This window comes from Balaenoptera physalus (assembly GCF_965194825.1).
Source record: "Balaenoptera physalus genome assembly, chromosome: 4".
NCBI lineage: Eukaryota > Metazoa > Chordata > Mammalia > Artiodactyla > Balaenopteridae > Balaenoptera > Balaenoptera physalus.
The window spans coordinates 80,598,251-80,618,995 of NC_138891.1; the positions used below are offsets into that span (position 1 = coordinate 80,598,251).

The window sequence follows — 20,745 nt, forward strand, 5'->3', positions numbered from 1 at the left end:
ACAAATCAAATCCACAATGATATATCCCCTTACACACTCTAGGATGGTTATAATAAGAATGATGGAAAATAACAAGAGATGGAAAAGATGTGGAAAAATTGGAATGCTCATACATTGCTAGTGGGAATGTAAAATAGTGCAGCCACTTTTAACAGTCTGGCAGTTCCTCAAAAAGTATAATATAGAGTTATCATGTGACGCAGAAATTACTCCTAGGTATAGACCCAAGAGAACTAAAAAAACATGTACATGAGTGTGCATATCAGCATTATTTATACAAAAATAGACAAAAAGTAGAAACAACTCAAATTTCCATCAACTGATACATAGATTAACAAAATGTGGTATATCCACACAATGGAATATTATGCAAGCATAAAAAGTAAGGAAATACTGAGACATGCTCCAACATGGATGAACTTTGAAGACATTATGCTACATGAAAGAAGCCAAACACAAAAGGCCATATGTTGTATGATTCTGTTTATATGAAATGTACAGAATAGGCAAATCCGTAAAAAGAAAGTAAATTAGTGGTTGCCAGGTGGTAGGGGGAAGAGGGTAATTGGGAGTGACTGCTAATGGTTATGGGGTTTCTTTTGGGGATGATTAGAATGTTCTGGAATTAGACAGTGTTGATGGTAGAACAATCTTATAAGTATGCTAAAAATAACTGAATTATATACTTTACAAGGGTTAACTTTATGGTATGTGAATTATATCTCAAAAGAAAGTAAAGGATTCATACAGACTTCCTGAGACAAATAAAAACTGAAGGAGTTCATTTCCAGCAGACCTGCCCTGTAATAAATGGTGAAACAAGTTCTTCAGGCAGGAGAAAAATGACATACATCAGAAACTTGGATCTACATAAGAAAGGAAGAGTGGAAGATATGGAATAAATAAAGGTAAAATGAAATATGTTTTCTTATTTTTAATTGATCTAAAGGATAACTGTTAAATCATAGTGATAGTAAAAATGTATTGATAGTAAATGATATGATAGTAAAAATGTATTGGGTGATCATAGCATATGGATCAATGAAATGAATGACAGCAATGTCACAGGAACAGTAGGGAGGAATTGGGAATAATCTACTATAAGGTATCTGCATGACATGTGCAGTTATAGTATTATTTGAAGGTGGACTTAGATTATTTTATATGTAAAATCACATATTCTAGTTCACAAAGCAAGCCTCACTAAATTTCAAAGAATAGGTATCATACAGGCCAAGACCTCTGACAATAGAGCAATTGAGAAATTCATTAGAAAATTAGTTACAATTCCTGCATATTTGGAAATTTTAAACACATTGTTAAATACTCACAGGTCCAAAAATCACAATGGATGTTTTAAAAAATTAGATATTAATACTAATGCCAAAGTATATCTCAAAACTAATGGAATGTACCATAATCAGTGTTTTGAAGGAAATGGTTAGCTTTAAATATTATATAAAACTGATGAGTGCCTGAAAATTAATGAGCTACATGTCTATTTTAAGTTAGGAAAAGAACCACAAAACTAACCCAAAGAAAGTAGAAAGATAAAATAAATATGAGTGGGAATTAATGTAATTGAAAAAAATATATAGAGAGAAAATCAACAAAATCAAAAGTTCAAATGTTTGAAAAAAAACCAAGAAAATAAACCTCCAGTAAAATTGATTAAGGAAAACGAGTTAAAGCACAAATAAATAATATTATGAATGAAAAGAGTGGGCATGATTATAGATAAACACTAAAAAGATTTTAAAGTATTGATAATACTATCAACAACCATATGCAAAAAAATCTGAAAAGTTAGGTGAAATGGAATTTGTAAAGAAAACATAATTTACCAAAATGCTGCAGAAAGTTCTGTAAGTTGTAAGGAAAGTGAAGGAGTGCTTAAAATTTTTCCCATGAAGAAAACATCCGTCTCAGATAATTTTATATGAATATTCTACCAACCTGAAGAGAAAGATCATCTCAAATTTATTTAAACTCTTTTCAAAGTAGGAAAAAAGGAATACTCCCCAATTCATTTCAGAAGACCTGTATAACTCTGACACTGATGCCACATATAGTCAAACTGAGAAAGAAAAATAAGGCCATTTCACTCATGAATATAGAATAAAAATTCTGAACAAAATATCAGTAAATCAAATCCAACAACGTATTAAAAATAATACATCCTGACCAAGTTATATTCCTACTAAGTATGTGAGGACAGATTAATATCTGTAAAAAACTATAAATGTTCCTTATTACAATAATAATTTTTTAAAGAAAAAATATATAATTATCTCAATAGATGCAGACAAAACATTTGATAAAAATCAACATAAACACATGATTAAAAGCTTCAGTAAATTAGGAATAAAAGGGAACTTCCATACTCTAATAAAGAATATCTACAAAAAATCTTACAGAAAGAGAAAATGATGAACATAGAACTCAGAATCGGTAAATGGAGACGGGGATAATGTGGGAAAGAACCACACAGATATAAGTAAATAATTGTCAAGGTCCTAATTTTTATCTTGAGTGTGGGCTCCCATGGATCTTTATGCTATTACTAACTGAACAAACAAACATGCATGGACCAGTGATGAGGGTATGTCATAAATCAGTGAGTCTCAAAGTGTGGTTCCTGCAGCATCAGCATCCCCTAGAAACTTGCAAAAAAATGCAATTACTACATCCCCACTCCTACTGAATCAGAAACTTTGGGGGTGGGGCCCAGCAACATGTGTTTTAACAAGCCCTCCAGGTGATTCTGATGCAGGCTAAAGATAGAGCACCACTGTCATATACTATGGATTCAAATGTATCCATGTCTGAACACCTATAGTCCAATTAACAAAAGAGAAAGCCAAGCTGACGGATGAAGCTGCACAGCTGGCTCATGGGAGATGACCATCAAACTTTCTCATTTAGCTGAGTTTAAACTAAATGAGTGGGATGCTGAACATGACTCCCTTTCTTCATGATGCCCTGGTAACAAATCTAAAAGGGAGAAAATGAGGCCTATTACACTATTAAAATCAACAGTAATCCTGAACCCTAGAAACCTGTTACACCTCAATGTTGTGTCACATTTTACTGTGTAGATCCAAAGTCAGAACCACTTTTAGAAAGTAGCGTGACTTCTGCAAATGGGGAGAATAACCTCTAAGAGGTTTTCCTACAGTTTGAAATGAGGGGGAAAAACACTGATTGGCACAGCACAGGTAACTGCCAGAAAAGTCTAGAGAGGAGAAAGAATATAGGCTTGTGTGTTGAGAACTACTGGACATTGCTGCCCAAGACAAAGTGCAATTTTTGGAGTGTAGTATATCTCTGTAAAAGTCACACTAGAAGCATCTTGTCTTCCAGATAAGAATTATACCTTATGAACCTCTGCCAACTCATGGTCCATCCTTGCAGCCCTCTTTAGAAAACCATCTTTGGTGGTAGTGACTTTTGGTTTTGGAGGTCTGATTCGGGGTTGTGTCACAAATTCTGGGAGACATGACTCAAGTTCGACTAATCCTGTAGGAAGGAAGTACATGTTTAGTATCCGGTGCTTAAATACATCATTTGGAAGTATGCTGTTAATTTTAATAGCTGTGTGCCAAGTGGTTTCATTTAGAATTATTGATAAGGTGTATCTCATATAATTGAATTGTCCCTGAAATATAAAGGAAATTTCTATATAATTATATTCTTGATGACTTAGATCATAAAATAAGAAATGCATTCTAAAATGAAAACACTGCCCTACAAAAATGTAACATTCCACAATAATAGACAGAAAATTAATGATCATATGAAACATGGCACCACCATTCTAAAGTGGATGTACACCAGGTTATCATATTCAGCTCTGGAGATGGTCAGCCAGAGGTGCAAGTTCAATTGTGTGACCATCAACTCATGATCTTGGCCATGTGATACTCCAACCTCTCAACTGAAATTTAAATAATTTAAAAAAGCCTCTCTTGGACTTTATAACAGGTATAACCCTCTCCACTAATTTATCCCCTACTTATCCGTCCCCTTGCCCACTAGTTTTCTGGCATTTCTTCATAAAGAGCCAATTTCATTATATATTTCTTGTTTGCTTCACAAACCTGGTATAAAATCTTTTTCTATTTCATTTTTGCAAAACTTTGATTTTACTGACATTAAACATGTTTAAATGTTTAGTAGTTTACTGACTTTACTCCTTAATAAATTGTTGCATAGTGTATCCATTTATTTATTTGGGTCTTAGCAGTTTTTATTGGTTTCTGTGAACTCATATTATTAATAATACTAAACATGCAATTGCTATTTCTTGCAAATATTTTAATTTTTGATTAGCTTTTAATCTAAACTGCTATATTTTATATATTTATATTTCTAAGATAATCCTTATACTAGACTTGTAATTATGTGAATTGCTTACCTTCATAGGTGTTGAGATAGTGGTTTTTTACTACAAAGTCCTCTGAGTTGTTGTCTGTGAAACGACCAAGGCGAGATAGAGGTCCATAGACCTGTGATGCATAATCAGAATAATCCTTGATGATATTTCTTCTCTCCAACTTCCCTTCTATATTCTTTCCCTTTCCCAAAAGTTTTCTGATTGCTAAAATAAAACATACCTCCATGACTATCTCCAAAATATTGTTCTGAATGGTCCAAATGCAGACTAGTAAACCATAGTTTTATTCACAGGAAGGCTACTGAACTGAATGAATTTCATTACGATCACTCACTGCAGCCAGAACACTTAAAACATAGATCTGACATCTGTGTGATCCAGATTGTCATGAGACAGGTGGCCATGACAGAAGCTGAATCAGCTAGTGTTCTCAGTTGGTACTCATCAAAAATCTTTTATAACTGCATTCTAAGCTCTGGGCCAGAAAGAGGTATTCAATGAAAGTTTGTCAAATGAATGAAAGAAACTCAAAGTAACTGAAAAATATGTGTTCAATAGAGACTGAGGGAATTATTCTCTCCTAAGAGAATAATTAAAAGGGAAGGAAGACTACAGGTTCTTCAAAAATTTCTGTCCATCTTGGCTAACACCAGAATAAATCAGAATATATCCAAGCTTATAGATTTCAGAATTGTTTGGCAGTCTCAGCTGTACACAATAGGAGTTTACTCATCTAAGGAGTCAGGCTTACTACTTCCACCTGTTCCTTTTCTTTCAATCCCATCACAGACCCATCCCCTTTTGAAGGCTCTACATCATGCACTCAATGTGTGTAAAACAATATTATGAGATTTTGAAGTCACAATTGAAAGAGGTGGTTGCACTTGCCACTGCTGCCTTTTGGATGTTATTTATATTTGATCCTCAGTGCTTCTGTGTGTGACTTGGGATTTCATAATTACATAAAAATAGTTTACATTTTAATAGTTATTTATAAAAATTAGTCAACCCATCATTGGTTATATCTAGTACTGAAAAGAAAAAACTGTTGACCATATCTAAATGCATACCTAGCACCTAGTTAAGTAAAAAGTCATTTTCTCACACACACACAAAAATTCAGGGGCATATAACAGTGAGAACAGATAACAGGGACCTGACTTATCTGGGGGCAGGGGTCCTTGAAGGTCTCCCCTGAGGAAGTGACATTTGAGTTGTGCCTTAGCTTGGGTTCCCCCACAGGCAGAACCTGAGACAAAGGCATGCGTACAGGTAGTTTATTTGGGAAGGTGATCCCAGAGGGCAAGAGAGAGGGACAGGAGGAGTAAAAAAAAAAAAAAAAGTAAGTCAACCCATCACTAGTTATGTCAACTACTGAAAAGAAAAAATGTTGACAGTATCTAAATGCATAGGTGCAGCTAGTTAAGTTAAAAGTTATTTTCTCACATCAAGAAAAAGTTTAAAAGTTCACTAAAAATAATTTTTAAGGAATTAACTTTTTGTAATTGTTTTGCTAGAAAAAATATTTTGAATAATTTTTAATGTGATTACATTGCTATTATTATGTGTATAAATTGCTAATTTGCATATATAAGCGATGCATTACAACTTTTATAAGTTAATTATATTAAAAGTCACTCAGCAAATACAGCAAATAAAGCTAAATGCTAATAAGTTAAATTTTCTTAATTTAAATTTTAATTTAAATTTTTAATTTAGTTATTCTTAATCCTCCACTGACTCCTCTTTTTATGTATAAAGTACAGATATATTTATAGTACATAAACAGATATACAGTATACCTGTGGTATTAAAATTTCATGGCAGGGGGATGAATTGGAAAAAAGATGTCTGAATGTCTTTTTTAGTGGAAACAATGAAAAAAAGGTTGAGAAACAGGGCTCTCTATCCAGGGCCTCAGCCCATGAATATGGGGAGCCCAACACCTACACACACGCCCCATAATGTCAATAACTTGACTACCTGTTAGAACATCATTACTTGATTTTCTTAGTGAGGAATTTTCCTCCACCCTTCTACTTTTGAGAAATAACTCATCTCCTGTTCCTTATCTATTAAATAACACTAGGACCAAAAAAGAATTATATCACAGTTAAGTCAGGTTTGGTCAAAGACCCAAAGCAGAGCCAACTTTTCCATTCTCTTCACGGTTCATACTGCACCATCACCTGATACATGTGTGCGGTGAATCTGTGCCAACTTTGCCTCCTTCACCTCCTGAAGTTTAGACCACTGGGCATTCAAGCACGCCATGTTTACTTCATTTTGATTCTCATCACGCTTCTTCAGCAGCTCTTTTAGAACTTCCAGGCGAATCTCCTGCAGTCTTCAAGTAAATCACAAAACATAAAGAAGTCTACAATCTCTCAAATAGGGTGCTCTACTACAGAGAAAGGGAACACTTGCCATAAACAGAAGCTTCTCTTTGGGCTGGTATCATATTCATGTATCTTAAAAAGACCACTCTGGCAAAAGTGTGACACATGAATTGGGGGTTTGGGGTGGCAACTCAATAGTGAGTCTCTGTATAAGAGGAATATGTATGGGTGTAGTTCTGAAGGACAAAAAAGAGTTTGCTAGGTAGATGGGGTAAAAAAGGGCTCTCCAGGCAGATGGGCCTAAGTGAACAGCAGAATGTTTGTGCACAGTTCCAGGTCGACTGGTATTGCTGGAGGGTTAAGTAATAGGAGTGAGAGAAAATGAGGTTGTGGCATGCAGCCTTAAGTGGTGAATGTGAAAATGCCAGCAGCTGACACATATAGATAATCATTCTTCGCTTCCCTTCCCCTCACCTTCACCTTGTTCTCCCAGGACTACCTTGCTTATGTGTACATATGACTTCAAAATTTGTACTTCAGCCCAGGTATTTCTGAACTAGAACTTCTATCTACTTGAATCTCCAGCTATATCCCCTGACAACCTCAAAAAAACCTCACTCATTTTATTCCCCCAGAAATCTACCCCTTCTCTTACCTTCTTCCCTCCTCTAATGACTCCTTCTCTAAAACACTTCTTACATCTGTTCCCTAGCCCATGTCTTTGTCATCTCTCTCCTGACTTGGACTCTGGTTGTTAGTCTAGTCTTTCCTCCTTTCAATCTTTGTTCCACATAGCGGTCAAGATTTTCCTTTCTAAAATGGAGATTTGAATATTTTACTCTTAAAAATTTACACAGTAATTTATTCAGTCACTCATTTGTCAAATATTTATGCCAGGCAGGGAATAAACAATGGTGAACAAGATAAAATATGTTGTCTCAAGAAGCACTGTTCTAGTGGAGTAGGCATATAAACCAACATTTACAACACAGGGAAATACATACCAGCCCAAAAGAATGAAAAGACTCCTGTGGGAGAAGAAATAGCAGAGCGCCTCTTCTAGCACTATTCCCAGTTGATCAAAGGGAAGGAGGGGGATGGTGGGGAAGCCTTCCTTCAGGAGCCATTAACCCAGCACTTGAGGATAAACAAGGGTTGAGATTTGCCACATTGACAAGGGAGAAGTGCAGCCTCAGCAGAGAGAGCTGAATATTCTACTCAAAAGGACTAGAGACAGGGCAAACATGTTATACTGGTGGAGGTTCTCAAAGTGAATACACATGGGAGGGTAGGGAAACAGTGACAAGTAAATACAGGGAGGTAGGCGTTTTTAAAAATAAGCACACACCAACAGTCCCCTTTCTTTATAGAGTTGGAAATCCTAGGTTCAATTCTCAACTTCATCACTTACCTCAGCCTCTTCAGTCATAAAATGGACGTAATAATAGTATCCATCCCCTAAGGTTGTTGTGAACGTTAAATGAGTGAATGTACACAACATGCTAGAACAGTAGTTCTCAAACTTGAGCATACATCAGATAACCTGGAGGACTTGCTATGACACAAATTGCTGTGCCTCGCCCCCTGATTCAGTAGGTCTGGGATGGAACCTGAGAATTTGCATTTTTAACAAGTTCCCAGGTAAGTGCTGATGCTACCCATCTGTGGACCACACTCTGAGAACTACTGGCTTAGAACTTAGCTCAAGCATGAAATAAGCACTCTGTAAGTGCTGAATGCTTTATGAATATCATCATTATCATCTCCATCACCATCATCATCATCGATATTATCATCTACCTGATAGCTTTTTACTCATCCTTCAACATACAGCTCAGAAGCTACCTCATCTCAGTACTTTTCCCAAATATCTACCCATCTCAAACAGAACTAACTGTTCTCCTGCCCGGGTTCCCCTAGCTCTTTGTGTATAGAGCAGCACATCACCTGAAGATCCTGCCTGCGAGTTATTGGTTTGAAGGTCTTTCACTCCATCCCCACCCACCTGCCCCCCTTCCACACCTCACCCCCTGTTCCAATGGTCCATAAGAAGCTCTGTCAGGGTAAAGCAGTTTCCTGTTTCCAGTCCTGAGGTGGGACTCAAAATATATTTATTAAAATTAACCTCAGTTTAACCAAAGTACATGTTCTCAGGTTATATCTTCATTCTGGCCAGATACATTTGTAATATTCTTAATGTCCTTCTGACAAGAATATTCCTCTTCAAATTGCAGCAATAAATTTAAATTTCTGCAGACAGGATTGGGTATGTGACACCTACTCTGCCCCAAACACGATTTTCTATTAAATTGCAAGCTTTTACCAAACATCACAGTCTGCATTCAGGGTTAATCAGAAGGTGTTGCAAAAAGATAAACATATTTTGAATTCAGAACCACACTGAATCCCTAACTCTATTGGTCCCTAGCTTGCTTGCGTGTAAGCACACTGTCAGGGGCTTGGTAGTACTGCTGTGAGCAATGAAGTACCTCAGCACAGCCTGGAACAAATGGCACCCTCAAACTTCCCTTCCTTTCCTTCTTGCTAGGGAGCTGTAATTTTTTGGTCCTCATCATTTCTACATATTCCAGAGACAACCTCATTACTGAAAATACATCAGTTAAAATGACTGAAAATTCAACCAGAAATACCTTAGCATATTATTACTTATGTACTATGAGCTCATCTCTTAATTGAAAAGTTCCACTGTTTGTCTTTTAAACAGAAAAATGCCTCATTGGCTATAGCTAGAACCCAAGGTGTACTGACGGTGAATCCAGTACCAGGGGGAAAGAGATGGGGTCAGCCAGGAGGCTGTTTGATGGATAGGAAGAGGGCCAAAGTCTAGGGACCATGGCACTGGGAATGAACAGAAAGGGACAGTTTGAAAGACATTTTGCAGAAATCAGTGGGATTCTAGGTAAGACCCTAAAGAGAAAAGGGAAGAGAAGAATCAGAGATGCCTTGAGGAATTGTTTTAATTTGGGTTCCACACTGAACTACACACACAAAGAAGGCATTATACATTTTTATATTATTGGAGAGAAAATTATAGAGCTATTGCTCCTGAAGCCCAATTTCCTAACTACAGATTAAGGATTGCTTTTAAACCCATACATTTGGGAAAACGCTCTAAAGGCTAAAAGTATTAACATTAATCCCATCTGTGCCGAAGCAATTATCTGGGTGATTAAGAACCTACTTTTCGATCTCCTGCTCTCTGAAGGCCCACTCCTTCCTCTCCATGGCATTCATCATCCTCCTCCTCTTCTCAAACTGGGAGGTGTCACTCAGAGCGGGGAGAGTGGCTTCCCAAGCACGCTTCTCCCGGGCACGTTCTATCATCTCTACCTCAGCTTGTCCTGCCGGGAGACCTCGACCTGGAAGATGAAGCAGAACACTTTAGAAACACACAGACAAACTCATGTACCTACCAGTATTTAATTTACTCCCTTTCAGTTCCTGTCCTCTTTAAATTCAAGGGCTATGACAGGATGAAATGATATCAGGACACATCTCCAGATATGCCTCAGAGTTTATTATCTGCCCTGCACTGTCTCTTGTTAACAATTCAGCCAGAAGACATTTTAGTTACATGTAAGATGCTAGAAAGTATTTGAAGATATTAGGTGATTATGAAACAATCACACCTTGGAATGTCCTATATTGGAAAAATCCATATTTTGAAATACAAAGAAATATCAAAATAACTTGCAGAAAGGTCATAGTTAGTACGTGGTGAAACTCAGAATTTGCAAATGGCAATCTGACCCTTATGGTCTTATGTATTACACTATACTCCCCCTCTAATAAAAACAAATATGAAACAAACATGAACTATACAGACCAGCCCACAGCTAATATCATACTCAACAGTGAAAGGCTGAAAGCTTTTCCTCTAAGATCAGGAAAAAGAAAATGGTGCACTCTCTCACCACTCCTATTTACATAAAACTGGAAGCCCTAGCCAGAGAAATCAAGCAAAAAAAAAAAAAAAAAGAGGGCTTTCCTGGTGGCGCAGTGGTTAAGAATCCGCCTGCCAATGCAGGGGACATGGGTTCGATCCCTGGTCCGGGAAGATCCCACATGCCGCGGAACAACTAAGCCCGTGTGCCACAACTACTGAGCCTGCGCTCTAGAGCCTGCAAGCCACAACTACTGAGCCCAAGTGCTGCAACTACTGAAGCCTGCGTGCCTAAAGCCTATGCTCCACAACAAGAGAAGCCACCTCAATGAGAAGCCCGCACACCACAAGGAAGAGTAGTCCCCGCTCGCCACAACTAGAGAAAGCCCACACGCAGCAATGAAGACCCAACACAGCCAAAAATAAATAAATAAATAATTTTTTTAAAAAAAGAAATAAAAAGGCATGCAAATCAGAAAGGAAGAAGTAAAATCATCTCCGTTTGCAGATGACATGATCTTATGTGGAGAAAACTCTAAAGACTCTATCAAAAAGCTGTTAGAACTAATAAATAAATAAAGTTGCAGGATACAAAATCAATACATGAAAATCAGTTGTATTTATACACACTAACAATATCTATAAAAGAAATAAAACTATTCCATTTACGATAGTATCAAAAACAATAAAATTCTTAGGAATAAATTTAACCAAGGAGGTGAAAGATCTATACAGTGAAAACTATTAAAACATTGATGAAAAAAATTGAAGAAGACACAAGTAAAAATACATATATATATCCCATGTTCATGGATTGGAAGAACTAATATTTTTAAAATGCCCCTGCTACCCAAAGCCATCCATAGATACATCCCTATCAAGATTCCAGTGGTGTTTTTCACAGAAATAGAAAAAACAATCCTAAAATTTACATGTAACCATAAAAGACCCATATAGCCAAAGCAATGTTAAGAAAACAAAATTGGAAGAAACACTTCCTGATTTCAAACTATATTACAAAGCTACAGTAATCAGAACAGTATAGTACTGGCATAAAAACAGACACACAGAGCAACGGAACAGAATAAAGAGCCAGAAGTAAACCCATGCATGTGTAGTCAACTAATATTTGACAAGGAAGTCAAAAATAGTCAATAGGGAAAAGACAGTCTCTTCAATAAATGGTGCTGGAAAAACTGGGTATTCACATGCAGAAGAATGAAACTGGACCCTTATCTTACATTTTTCACAAAAATTAACTTGAAATGGATTAAAGACTTAAATGTAAAACGCTTAGAAGAAAAGATAAGGGAAAAGCTCCTTGATATTAGTCTTGGCAATGATATTTTGGATATGACACCAAAAGCACAAGCAACAAAAACAAAAATAAACAAATTGGACTACATCAAACCAAAAATCTTCTACACAGCAAAAGAAACAATCAACAAAATGAAAAAGCAACCTATGAAATGGGCAAAAACATTTGCAAACCATATATCTGATAAGGGGTTATATTCTAAATATATTAGGAACAGATATTACTCAAAACAAAAAACAATGTGATTTTAAAATGGGTAAAAGACCTGAATAGACATTTTCCCAAAAAAGATATAGAGATGGCTAACAGGTACATGAAAAGGTGTTCAACATCACTAATCATCAGGGAATTGCAAATCAAAACTACAGCGAGATATCACCTCATGCCTGTTAGAATGGCTATTATCAAAAAGAAGAGAAAGGACGCTCTCCTCTTCCAAGATGGACTGCATTCTGCCTATGGAATGTGTATCTCTGCTTTCATTTTACTATGGTTTAATTCTTTCTTGTGCGAAGCCAAGGACCCTCTCTTGGGGGCCTGTCCCAGGAACTCACCCGAGACCTGGGACATGATCACCCTCTTCAAGCCCCATTTTCCTGCAACCTCTTTACAAAGGATATTAATAAATCTACTTCTTACCCCACACACACACACACACACAAAAAGACAAGCAATAACAAGTGCTGGCAAGGATGTGGAGAAAAGGAAACCTTTGTGCACTGTTGGGGGGAATGTAAATTGGTACAGTCATTATGGCAAATAGTTCCATAAGAATTCCATAGAGGTTCCTTAAAAAATTAAAAATAGAACTACCATATGATCTAGCAATTTTCCTTCTGGGTATATAGCTGAAGGAAATGAAATCACTACATCAAAGAGGTATCTACACCCCATGTTCATTGCAGCATTATTTACAATAGTCAAGACGTGGAAACAGCTGAAGTGTCTATTGGCAGATGAATGGATAAATAAAGTGATATATATATATAAAGTGATATATATAGTCACAAAAAAAGAAGAGAATCCTGCCATTTGTGATAACATGGATGAAACTTGAGGGCATTATGCTAAGCAAAATAAGTCAGTCAGAAACAGATAAATACTGTATAATCTCATTATATCTGGAATCTAAAAAACTGAATTCATAGAAACAGAGAGTACACTGGTGGTTGCCAGGGGCACAGTGGTGGGAGAAATGGGTGAAAGTGGTCAAAGGGTACAAACTTTCAGTGATAAGATGAATAAATTCTGGAGAGCTAATGTACAGCATGCTGACTACACTTAACAAAACTGTATTGTACACTTGAAAGTTGCTAAGAGTGAATCTTAAATGTCCTCACCACACACACACACACACACACACACACACACACACACACACACACAGTAAATATGTGGGGTGATGGATGTGTTAACTAACCTTATTGTGGTAATCATTTTGCAATATATATGTGTACCAAATCATCATGTAGTACATCTTAAATTTACACAATGTTACATGTCAATTATGTCTAAATAAAGCTAGGAAAAAGAACTATACATAAACAAAATATAGTATATTTTTAATTTAATATTTACATATGTGATATTTTACCATAAATATTCTGTTACTTGCTTTTTTATTCAGCTTTGTTTTGGGAATCTGGCCATGCCAATATATAGAGACGTAATTTCTTTCTTCCATTGTAGGACTCTACCACAATTTAAGCTATCTGCTCAAATTGACATTTAGATTGGTTCTAATTTTTTGATTACACATAATAATGCTGCAACAAACATCTAATACTGGTCTCATTATGCCCATGTATGAATTTCTCTAGGAACCTTAGAAGGATCTAGAGCCTAGCAACTAATCACAAAATACAATCATTTAAAATATTTCTGAATATTGCCAAATTTGCCTCCACAAAGCATATTTTTTCTCAAGCTTTCTGAGATTCTCCTGACCCTCTTCCACAGTCCATGCTACCTAGTCTCAGCTGCTTTTCACAGTCCTTACAAGTATTTAGTGGTTCAAAGACTCATATATATGTGAGTTTCACTGAGAATGGAATTTGTTCTTGGGAGTTGTTCTTTTGGAGTTGGGCTTGTTGCTTTTGTATAATTTCTGGGAAGAGAAAAGATGCTGATTTACATACATGGTTATACTGCGAGTAGAGATTTGGATTAGAATTGCTTGAAGATATAAAATACTTATGAGAGAAATAATACTTATTCAAGCATGAGTCTTCCCATTTATAAACATGATGTTCCTCTTTTTTTGTCAAATCTTTGTGTATGTGCTTAAGGAACAATTTATATTTTTCTCCATAAATGCCTTGTGCATGTTTTATTAAGTGCTTTCCTGAGACTTTGTTATTTGTTGCTATTAAAAATATGATTTTTCAATAATATTTCTAATTACATATTGCTCATACATACAAAAATTACCAATATTTGTATATTGGTTTCATAATAGGATACCTTATTAAACTGAGGTTCTTAGTTCTGATAATTTATTTCATTTGATTTTTCTATATGAGTACATTGTCTGCAAATATAGTTTTGCTTCTTCTTTCTAATCCTCATACCTAATTCTTCTTCTCTTATCTTACTGCACTGACTCAATTATTTCTCTATCAGGATACTATTATTGTCATATTGGGCAAACAATTAATTGTTGGATGAAACTGCCCCATGCAGGGCAAGATGTTTAGTATCCATGCCAGCCTACCTCCCCCAAACCCAACCCATTTGTCTCATCATTATTACATACAAAAATACCACCCAGGTTTCCAAATGTCCCTGTGGGTGATGGGTCATAGCCTAGTTTAATATGCTCTGGGCTAGGATCTTCTCTGCATTGCTAAATAATAGTGGTGATAAAGGAATCACTGTCTTTTTCTTTATTTTAAGGGTAAAGCTTCTCAAGTCTCACCTTTAGTATTATGTTTATCGAAGATAACCTTTATTAAGTTACTAAAATTTCCTTCTGATCTCAGCTTCTTTAGAGTTTATAACATGAATTCATGTTGAATGTTCTCGAACAGTACTTTTCCTGAACCTATAGAAGCATTTTTCTGACATTTTCTGTTAAAATGGTAAAATGCATTGGTTAATTTTCTGATATTGTACTAAACTTGATTTTGTACAATTAACCCATTTGACTATGATAAGTCATCTTTTTAAAGTACTACAAGAGGGCTTCCCTGGTGGCACAGTGGTTAAGAATCCACCTGCCAATGCAGGGGACACGGGTTCGAGCCCTGGTCCGGGAATATCCCACATGCTGCGGAGCAACGAAGCCCATGTGCCACAACTACTGAGCCTGTGCTCTAGAGCCCGCAAGCCACAACTACTGAGCCCACGTGCCACAACTACTGAAGCCTGTGCACCTAGAGCCCGTGTTCTGCAACAAGAGAAGCCACGACAATGAGAAGCCCGCACACCACAACAAACTGTAGCCCCCACTCACTGCAACTAGAGAAAGCCTGCACACAACAACAAAGACCCAACACGACCATAAATAAATAAATAAATAATAAATAAAGTGTACAATTCAATGGTGTTCATATAAAAATAAATAAATAAATAAATAAAATACTACAAGATTTGATTGCTGAACCTAGGGTTTCTGCTCCAGCAACTTGGGAGATGACCCTGCTCCAATAGGGCAGTGATGGCCACTGAGCAGAGAGGAAGGCATGCCTCACACCTGGCTATGGCCCTATCCCCTCCATCTCCAACCCTACCTCCTACCAAGTTGATAGCTGCCAGCACACCCTGAGTAAACAAATGACTTCTGTTCACGTCAAATCTAGCTCTCCCACCAAAGGCACTGGGCACATGCAGACTATATAGGGACACTTGTACATAAGCCCACCCATTAAAGATCACTGTGGGTAACTGTTTCACCTAAATTCATAGAGACAGAGAAAGTTAAGCAAAATGAAAAGACATAGGAATGCGTCTCAATTGAAAGAGCAAGAAAAAACCCCTGGAAAAAATAATGATACAGAAATAAACAATTTATAAGATAAAAAATTCAAAGCATTAGTAATAAGAATGCGAGCTGAATTAGGGAAAAGAATAGATGAGCAGAGTGAGAATTTTAACAAGGAACTAGAAAATATAAAAAAGAACCAGTTAGAACTGAAGAATACAATAACTGACATCAAAAACACACTAGAGGGCTTCCCTGGTGGCGCAGTGGTTGAGAATCTGCCTGCCAATGCAGGGGACACGGGTTCGAGCCCTGGTCTGGGAAGATCCCACATGCCGCGGAGCAACTAGGCCCGTGAGCCACAACTACTGAGCCTGTGCGTCTGGAGCCTGTGCTCTGCAACAAGAGAGGCCACGATAGTGAGAGGCCCGCGCACCGCGATGAAGCGTGGCCCCCACTTGCCGCAACTAGAGAAAGCCCTAGCACAGAAACGAAGACCCAACATAACAATCAATCAATCAATAAATAAATCTTTAAAAAAAAAAAAAAAAACACACTAGAAGGGGGACTTCCCTGGTGGCTCAGTGGTTAAGAATCCACCTGCCAATGCAGGGGACATGGGTTCGAGGCCTGGTCTGGGAAGATCTCACATGCTGTGGAGCAACTAAGCCTGTGCACCACAACTACTGAGCCTGCTCTCTAGAGCCCGCAAGCCACAACTACTGAGCCCATGTGCCACAACTACTGAAGCCTGTGTGCCTAGAGCCTGTGCTCCACAACGAGAAGCCACTGCAATGAGAAGACTGTGCACTGCAGCTAAGAGTAGGCCCCACTCACCACAACTAGAGAAAGCCTGCATGCAGCAACAAAGACCCAACACAGCCAAAAATAAATAAATAAAAATAAATAAATTAATTAATTAATAAAAAAGAAGATGAATAAAAGCTTGTCTTTAAAAAAAAACACACACACTAGAAAGAATGAATAGCAACTAAGTGATAAAGAAGAATGCATAAGTGATCTGGAAGATGGAATAATGGAAATCACCCAATCAGTGCAGTAAAAAGAAAAACAAACTTTAAAAAATGAGAACAGTTTAAGAGATCTCTGGGATAACATCAAGTGTGCCAATATTCCCATTATAGGGGTTTCAGAAGGAGAAGAGAGAGAAAGGTTGTGAAATGTATTTGAATAAATTATGACTGAAAACTTCTGGAACCTGAAGAAGGAAACAAATATCCACGTACAGGAAGCAAAGGAAGTTCCAAACAAGATGAACCAAAACAGACCCACATCAAGATAAATCATAATGAAAATGGTAAAAATTAAAGAGAGAATTCTGAAGGCAGCAAGAAAAAAACAAAGAGTCATTTACAAGGGAATACCCATAAGGCTATCAGCTGATGTCTCTGCAGAGACTCTTCAGGCCAGAGAGAGAGACATGATATATTCAAAGTGCTAAAAGAGAAAAATCTGCAACCTAGGATACTCTATCCAGCAGGATTATCATTTAGAATTGAAGGGGAGATAAAGAACTTCTCAGACAAGCAAAAAACTAATAGAGGGCTTCCCTGGTGGCGCAGTGGTTGAGAATCTGCCTGCCAATGCAGGGGACACGGGTTCGAGCCCTGGTCTGGGAAGATCCCACATGCCACGGAGCAACTAGGCCCGTGAGCCACAACTACTGAGCCTGCACGTCTGAAGCCTGTGCTCCGCAACAAGAGAGGCCGCGATAGTGAGAGGCCCGTGCACCGCGATGAAGAGTGGCCCCCACTTGCCGCAACTAGAGAAAGCCCTCGCACAGAAACGAAGACCCAACACAGCCATAAATAAAAAATAAAATAAGTAAAATAAAAGTGCTATTGACTTTGAGCTATTCTGACCCATTAAGAAAATAATAACTGAAAGTTAGTCATCATTAAAAAAAAAACAAAAAAACTAATAGAGCTCATCAATACTAAACCTACCCTAAAAGAAATGTTAAAGGGTCTTCTGTAAGTGGAAAGAAAAGGCTATAATAAAAGGTAAGAATCTATGTGGAGGAGGGGAGGAAAAAGGTAGATATTTTGAATGGGTGTGAACTTAAATTACTACCATTTAAAACAAGTAGATGTAGTTATAGGTCATAATATAGGAATTCCATGGTAACCACAAATCAAAAACCTACAACAGATACGCAGAAATGGAGAGGAAAGGAACATAAGCATACTAGTAAAGAAAATCATCAAACCACAAAGGAAGAAAAAGAAACTAAAAGAAGAAGAAAAGAACAGGAAAGACCTACAAAAACAACCAGAAAACAAGTAACAAAATGGCAATAAGTACATAACTATCAACAATTACTTTAAATGTCGATGAACTAAATGCTCCAATCAAAAGACATAGGGTGGCTGAATGGATAAAAACGCAAGACCCATCTCTAGGCTGCTTACAAAAGACTCACTTCAGAACTAAAGACACACAGAGACTGAAAGTGAGAGGATGGAAAAAGATATTTCATGAAACAGAAACAACAAGAAAACGAGGGTAGCAATACTCATATCAGAGAAAATATACTTTAAAACAAAGGCTATAAAGAAAGACAAAGAAGGGCATTATATAATGATAAAGAGATCAATAGAAGAGAGGATATTATACTCGTTAACATATATGCACCCAGTACTGGAGCACATAAATATATAAATCAAATATTAACAGACAAAAGGGAGAAATTGACAGTAATATAACAATAGTAGAGGACTTTAACACCCTACTTATATCTTTGGACAGATCATCCAGACAGAAAATCAATAAGGCATTAGTGGTCTTAAATGATACAATAGACCATATGTTGGACTTAATGGATATCTACAGTACATCCATCCAAAAACAGCAGAATACACATTCTTTTCAAGTGCATATGGAATATTCTCCAGGATAGATCACATACTAGGCCATAAAAAAAGTCTCAACAAATCTAATAGAAATTATATCAAGCATTTTTTCTGACCACAACAGTATGAAACTAAAAATCAATTATGGCAACAAAAATGAGAAAAGCACACACATGTAGAGACTAAACAACATGCTACTAAAAACCAAAGGATCAATGAAGAAATCAAAGAGAAAATCAGAAAATATCTTGACAAATGAAAATGGAAACACAACCTTCCAAAAATTTATGGGATGCAGCAAAAGCAGTTCTAGAAGGGAATTTTGTAGCAATACAGGCCTTCCTCAAGAAACAAGAAAAATCTCAAATAAACAACCTAACCTACCACCTAAAGGAATTAGAAAAAGAAGAGCGAAGCCCAAAGTCAGCAGAAGGAAGGAAATAATAAAAATCAGAGAGGAAATAAATAGAGCAAAAAAAAAAAATTAGAAAAGATCAATGAAACCAAGAACTGGTTCTTTGAAAAGATAAACAAAATTGATAAAACTTTAGCCAGGCTAACAAGAAAAGAGAGAGGACCCAGGTAAACAAAACAAGAAGCAAAAGAGGAGAAGTAACAACCAATAACACAGAGATTTACAAACTTACAACAAAGTACTACTAACAGTTATAAGCCAACTAATTGGACAACCTAGAAGAAATGGAGAAATTTCTAGAAACACACAAACTTCCAAGACTGAATGAGGAGGAAAAAGATCATCTCAACAGACAGATCACTAGTAGTGAAATTGAATTTGTAATTTAAAAAACTCCTACCAAACAAAAATCCGGGACCAGTCATCTTCACAGGGGAATTTTACCAAACATATAAAGAAGAGCTAATAATATCCTTCTCAAACTAATCCAAACACTTGAAGAGAATGAAACACTCCCAAATTCATTCTATGAGGCTACCACTGCCCTGATATCAAAACCAGACAAAGACGCTGCAAAAAAAAAGAAGATTACAGGCCAATATCTTTGATGAATATAGATACAAAAATCCTCAACAAAATATTAGCAAACTGAATCCAACAATATATAAAAAGGATCATACACCATGATCAAGTGAGATTTATTTGAGGGATGAAAGGATGGTTCAGTGTTTGCAAATCAATCAATGTGATACACCACAGTAACAAAAGGAAGGAGAAAAATCACACAATCATTTCAATAGATACAGAAAAAGCATTTGACAAAATTCAAAATCCATTCATGATAAAAACTATCATTGACGTTGGTATAGAGGGAGCACATCTCAGCATAATAAAGGCCATTTATGACAAACTCACAGCTAACATCATACTCAAAGGTGAAAAGCTTTCAGTCTTTACTCTAAAATAAGAAAAAGACAAGGATGCCCACTCTCACCACTTCTATTTAATGTAGTATTGGAAATTCTAGTCACAGCAATCAGACAAGAAAAAAAATGCATCCAAATTAGAAGGGAAGAAGTAAAACTATTGCTCTTTGTGTATGACATGATACTATATATAGAAAACCCAAAGTCGTGACATGATACTATATATAGAAAACCCAAAGTCTAATACCCAAAAAGGTATTAGAACTAAAAATGAGTTCAGCAAAGTTGCAGGATACAAGATTAATACACAGAAATCTTTTACTTTTCTATACACTAACAATGAACTATCAGAAAGAGAAAGCAAAACAGAAAAAAATCCCATTCAAAATCCCATCAAAAAGAGTAAAATACTAAGAATAAACTTAACCAAGGAGGTGAGAGACCTATACTCTAAAAACTATAAAACACTGATGAAGGAATTTAGAAATGATACCAAGAAATGGAAAAATATCCTGTGTTTTGGATTGGAAGAATTAACATTGTTAAAATGTCCATACCACCCAAAGCAATCTACAGATTTAATTCAACCCCTAACATAATACCCATGACATTTCAACAGAACTAGAACAAATAATCCTAAAATTCATATGAA

The 20,745-nt window shown here is 36.6% G+C and overlaps 1 protein-coding gene across 13 annotated transcripts in view; it reads right to left on the reverse strand.

The window, feature by feature from the left end:
• Positions 1-20,745, reverse strand: part of CFAP91 (cilia and flagella associated protein 91) — a 147,105-nt gene that overhangs the window by 79,608 nt on the left and 46,752 nt on the right. For all 13 annotated transcript variants that reach the window (XR_014263002.1, XR_014263003.1, XR_014263004.1 and 10 more), the window contains 4 exons: positions 9,938-10,115; positions 6,586-6,743; positions 4,418-4,600; positions 3,377-3,519 (listed from right to left, as the gene is read on the reverse strand). Coding sequence is in view for 7 of the 13 variants with exons in the window: in XM_082460042.1 (XP_082316168.1) it covers positions 3,377-3,519; positions 4,418-4,600; positions 6,586-6,743; positions 9,938-10,115 (662 nt within the window). In the remaining 6 variants the exon portion in view is untranslated. The remainder of the gene's footprint in view (positions 1-3,376; positions 3,520-4,417; positions 4,601-6,585; positions 6,744-9,937; positions 10,116-20,745) is intronic.